The 5,546-nt window shown below is 45.3% G+C and overlaps 1 protein-coding gene across 1 annotated transcript in view; it reads left to right on the top strand.

Annotated features, from left to right (window-relative positions):
- The window catches only part of NINL (ninein like), a 64,565-nt gene that overhangs the window by 28,660 nt on the left and 30,359 nt on the right, over positions 1–5,546 (top strand). The window contains 2 exon segments of the mRNA XM_025209286.1: positions 1,814–1,880; positions 3,591–3,781. Coding sequence (XP_025065071.1) covers positions 1,814–1,880; positions 3,591–3,781 — 258 coding nt within the window.

Below are 5,546 nucleotides of genomic sequence, written 5' to 3'. Positions count from 1 at the left end.
ATCCTACACCCTGCCCCACTCTGGCTGGCCAGCCCCTGCCCCCTCCCTCCCTCATTGTGGGGTGCATTGATCTGCCTGCCCATGCCTCTTCCCTCCACCCTCCCCATCCAGCATAACAGGCTTACCAGCTGCACACAGCTATATCAGAAATTGTATCGGTATCAGCCAATATGACTTCTTAAAAATGGGCTATCAGTATTAGCCCCCAAAATCTCTATTGGTGTACCCCTAGCTTTAGTGTAATTCTGTTCCACCCTGCTTCACTCCCTGAAAATCCAGTAATCCATTGTGACTCACTGTCGTTGGACCCTTAATGATGAGTCACAAAAATGCAGTGAGGAGAAGGAGGATCCACCTACTATTTTTTTGTATTAACAGTTTTTTGAGGACTTGAGCAGGGTGGAATAGAATTGCATTTAGGCATGTAAGTGAACTTAGGTATGTAATAGTGGCCCCCTGGTGTCTAAACATCTTCAAGGCTCTGGACCTCAGTGCCTCTGGGTATGGACACATGTAACCCTTAGGTTGGTTTAAATGAAAATTAAGCCTGAAGTGGGCAGACATACAAGCTTGTTAAACCTATGTAAAGCTACCTAGAATGGTTCAAAAGTGTACATGTAAAATCAGATACTCTCTTTTGAACTGGTTCACAGGGCACCAATTCAACACTGTGTTGACACCAAGTGTTCCCTGACACTAGTCTGCGCAGCACCCCATTCAACATCCTTCCTTTCCCCCACCTTCCTCCCCACCCACTGCTGCAACTAGCTGCTCTGACACGCAGCCAGAACTCTACTGCCTCCTTTTCTTTTATCAGCGCTTTTTATCGACAAGTTCCCTTGCTGTACTTGCTCAATAAAAACTACCTTTCTCACAACCAGCTGTGTCCTCACTCCCTATTCCACTGTAGACTCTCATGCCCCTCCAGCCTCTGGGAACCCAAAAGTATGGGTACAAGCACTCTCTTCTCTCCTTACTGCTCTCCCCCCTGCCACCTAGGTCAGATAAGCATAATGCAGCCTTCTTCATTCAGTTGCAGGCCACTGAAGTTTTTTATTGAATTCATGTTTAGGAGAGAATAGGAATCAGAAAAGTGAAAACTCCTCCTGTCCCAGGTCTCCCACTCCCTGGGACCCCCAAGCATGGGTGTGAGCACTCCTTTCCTTTCCCCCACCACCCTACCCATCCACTGTGCAGCATGCTGGGCTGGGTGCTCCATCCTCACCTAATCCCCCTGGTGTTGGAACCACAGCACTTCAGTGCCTGAAGGGTGACCGTTCTCTCTGGAACACTAGAGCACTGTGCTTGTGAGTACCTCTAATCCACAGCAATTGTGAACTGGTTCCCCACCAGTGATATCTGAGAATGGTTCAGTTGTTAGGCATGTCTGCGCCGTCTGCCTCTGAAATGGAGACAGTAGCTCTGCCCTGCCTGATGGGAGGCTGCGAGGACAAGTTATGCTGAAGGCCAGCTTGAGACCAGAGCATGGCCTGAGGCCTCCTGTGCCATCATGTCCAATTCCTTGCATTCATAGACAGCTCTTTATTCAGTGTCCTGAAGAAACATATACTCCAGCCCCTCGTGTGCCAATTATGTTCTAAAAATGAACCTCCAAATATCCTGAAATACACCGCAGGTAAAAAGCAAGGGAGATGAAAGCATTGCCAGTGCTCTGGCCCTATAATGGCAGGTACTATTGTGATGGGGGTGTCAGAAGGACTGGTGGAAGGGACTGATCATAGAGGCCTGTTGCTCGGCACCTCTGAGCTGAGTCAACCCTTTAATATTGTACGTTCATTCATTCTGTTTGCAGAGCCTGAAATCAGATGAAGAAGCAGAAGGTGCTAAAGAGCCCCAGAATGAAATGTTTGAGGCACGAGGTATGAAGCCCTCACTGTCGTATGAAATGCTGCTTGGTGTTTGGAGGGTGCTGGGAATTCATGGTCCAGACCTATGCTTGAGCCAATAGGAACCTGTTTATGCTATCTGTGGATCTGATGCTTCTTCCTGTTTCTCTGGAGGACATGTTTACGGAGCTACTTCTTGCAGTGTTTTGCAAAATATTTTTGCACACTGCTTGTTGGCACAGTTGTGGAGCATGCAGTGAGCTTTGAGAGTTTTTTCAGGTCACTTGTCAGCTACCTTATTAGTCTTCTGAAAACTGATGTGGTGATTAACTGGTTAACATCCTGATCAACTAGGGAGCTCTGAATCCCTGAGTGATGCTGTAGCTACATTTTTCAGTCTACTCCCAAAGTTTCACCACTGTCACTCTAGCTCCTTCAAAAGTTTTTGCACTTCTGATTTGATGTATAATCTGTGGCAGGGGAATGTGTGTGTATCTTTTGGCCACCTTTCAAGTTGAATCAGAAAAGTTATTTCTTAGACGTTGTATTAAGAATCCCTGTCAAGAAATTCTCAGATTTTAAAAAAAGAGGGTTTGTTTTTCCATAAAAAGGAACACAACTTTATTTTTGGACTACAGTATCCTAATGAAACAGTTGCAGCTTTTCTTTACCTAAAAATCCCTTTGTTTGAAAATGCCCCAATGCTTTGAGCACGTTACCTAGATTACAGGTAATCTTCTGGGTAGGCTACTGAGGAAAGAGGCAGAAACGGGCCTACAGCCCAACCTTTTATTTGCTTGTACCTTAAAACATGAGAACAAACATTTTTCCCAAAGTCTATCTGGTGATGCAGGTAGCCAAAACATAGATTCTCACCTATACTGGCTGGAGAGACTCGAGAGGTGGGCAGAGGGTGGCATGCAGATTGGCAGCAGGTCTTCTTGAATTTGCTGAGTTCTCCAAATTTCCCTCCAGCCTATACCCAATATTTATGGCTGGCTGGCTTTAATATATTAATAAATAATCTTTGCTTGGCTTTATTTAAATGTATTTGTTTCACTGGAACTTTTAGAACTGGACTAAACCAGATCTCTTGTAGACTTGGAAGGGGAAGGTGTCAATTAGTTGGGATTTATATCCTTGGGAAAGAAGGAAGGTTTGTTTATTTCCTTTCCTTCCCTCTTCTGGGATGCTGTTTGTTTCTTCTTTACCTTACTTTATGGTCTTCTCTGACAAGTTGTTTGTTTTTTACAGATTATCTAAGCATTTTAACAAAAATATATCTATTAGGGCAAAATAACATCTAATACATTTGGTTACATCAGTCATCACCACTACTACTACTTTAAGATAAAGCTATGATATTGAATATATAGATTATTTAATGTATGGTCTTCTCTTATCTCCTTTTAGGCCTTGCACTATTTAAATTGTGTTTTAATATTTACTTTACTTGCTGACCAAGTAAGTTGTCACATCTGCAAAGGTTCACACTGAATTTGCTCAGATACAAGGTTTGGGCTTTCTGCTTAGCAGCATTTCTGCAGCTAAGCCTAGGCCTCTTGAAAATGGCCAAGGCTAACAACAACACCCTGTCCTAATCCTGCTGACGCTGAAGGAAAGACTTCTGAAGCTGAAGGAAAGACTTGTTTTCAGCAAAGGGTGAGCTCTTTTTGGTGGATCTCCTATACTCGTTAAAGAAAGCTACGTGGTGTAACTCTTGGTGGCTTCCTGTTCCTTTAGGCCAAACGAGCAGCTGGAACCCTGGCCTCTTCAACAGCCCGAGGCAGACATCCAGCGCCTACTTTGACATGACTGAGAATCAGGTTCGGGACATCTGGGAAGAACTGGGCATAGGGGACACTGGCTACCTCAATAAACATGAGCTTGCAATTGTCTGTGAAAACATTGGACTCAAAGAGCTGGAGAAGGAGGTAAGTTGTGTGGCTTGGAAATAGACGCAGCGAGGAAGCAAAATGGTTGACAAAGCCACACTGTCAAAGTAAATAGCTTTCAGTATTGAGCTGATGTGGATGCTGGTCCTAAACTAGTATAATTCCTTTTGCTGCTGATGATGATTGATTGTCACCAGGTCACTGCTGTCCTCCTGGGGTAGGCTAAGAATCTCTCGGTGACCTGGACTAGTCTGAATCTTAACAAGGTGGCACTAGGATATTCTCCCCTCAAGGTGAGGTGGTTCCTGACCTCACTCGGTCTTTCCTGCCACGGCTTTGATGGGAAAATTACAGGAGGTGGTGTTCAGCCTAGGAACAGTCCTAATCAATGGAGGGAAAACCAACAGAGACTTCCAGTCCCTTATACAACTGCAACCTCTGGACCAGTTAGTGGGCCTTGGCGGCCTGAATGGGAGCTCCTTCAGCCCCTATACTCCCGCCTCAAACCTCCGATGTAGTATACGCTTTATGCCTCAGAGCCTTAGGAAGGGTGTGTAAGCATTTAGCATCAATATTTAAAGTCTTATTTGCACCCAGCCTCGTAGCTGAAGGCGCTGAATCCGGCTCCTGGAATACCCAAGAGTCTGTCCTGAATGCGTATAATAAAAAGTGAGCAGCTTGGCTGCTCTTCATCCATCTGTTGCTCTGCTCGCTCTGTCCACTCACTGCCATGCCTCAGTTCTGGGTACTTCTTGAGGCTTCCTGCTGGTTCTCTTTTCTAATCGGGACCCTCTTCTGCCGCATAGCTGGGGCTTGTAATCCCTGCCAAGGGAATGACTGCTCCTATCAGCCAGCCAGCTGCCCAGTAGCAGAGCTGGTGTGGGGCTCTAGCCCCACTCCCAACCAGGAATCCTGATCGTGCCAGCGTGTGCCTGCACTGTGGTCAGGCGAGGTGCTGAGTCTTTCTGGTATGGCTGGGAAGGAGTGATGGCCCGAGTCCTGTTCTTCTGGCTCCTGGAAGGTCTTGCCGTCTGAGTGAATCCTAGACACATCGTGGGTAAGGAAGGGATGCTTCTCCCCTCTTCCTTGCCAACTCTGCCACGCTGATGCTCTGTTTGTTTCTATAGAGCTGTTCCCACTCTGGGGATCTGGTCTGTTGTGGTTCAGTCTGTAGGAAGCAATCTGATCTGTATTGAATTAGTGTATTCAGTTTAATTTCATACTGGCAATGCAATGCAATACTAACTAATCCTTTCAGTCTTTCTGATTAGTCTTCTCTTAACTGACTCCTCCCCCTGCAGCTACAGGGAATGATGAATTAACCAATGAACACTGCACCTCGGGGTCTTTGAAATCCCAATGCTACACTAAGGTCCACATGAATAAACCTATGTATTCACATGAAGCTTGGCGAAGCCCATACTATACCATGTCATCATTGAAAAACCTCACTCCTATGTGTATGATGTGGGCAATAGGATGGACCCACAGTTATCTCATCTCAACAGCTCCATCAGGATGTAGGAATACTATTGTCATGGCAGCACTGGAAGTCAGGAATTTTATGTTCTAACCTGAGCCTTATCAAGTATTTGCTTTGCACTACTGAACTCATTTCCAAAATGAAGATGGATACTGAACACCACAAGATTGTGCATGTTTGCTCCTGGGATGGAAAATGAGAAGTGGGGAGGGAACAGGTTTTATTCTTGCTCTTCCATAAAAGTAACAACTTAATCTTTTTATATGCAACCCTCTTTATTGACATGTGTGTTTTGAGTTTCATGCAGGGGATATTTGTGTT

This window comes from Alligator sinensis, unplaced genomic scaffold, assembly GCF_000455745.1.
Source record: "Alligator sinensis unplaced genomic scaffold, ASM45574v1 scaffold239_2, whole genome shotgun sequence".
NCBI classification, from domain to species: Eukaryota; Metazoa; Chordata; order Crocodylia; family Alligatoridae; genus Alligator; species Alligator sinensis.
This window is presented reverse-complemented; position numbering and strand designations above follow the sequence as displayed.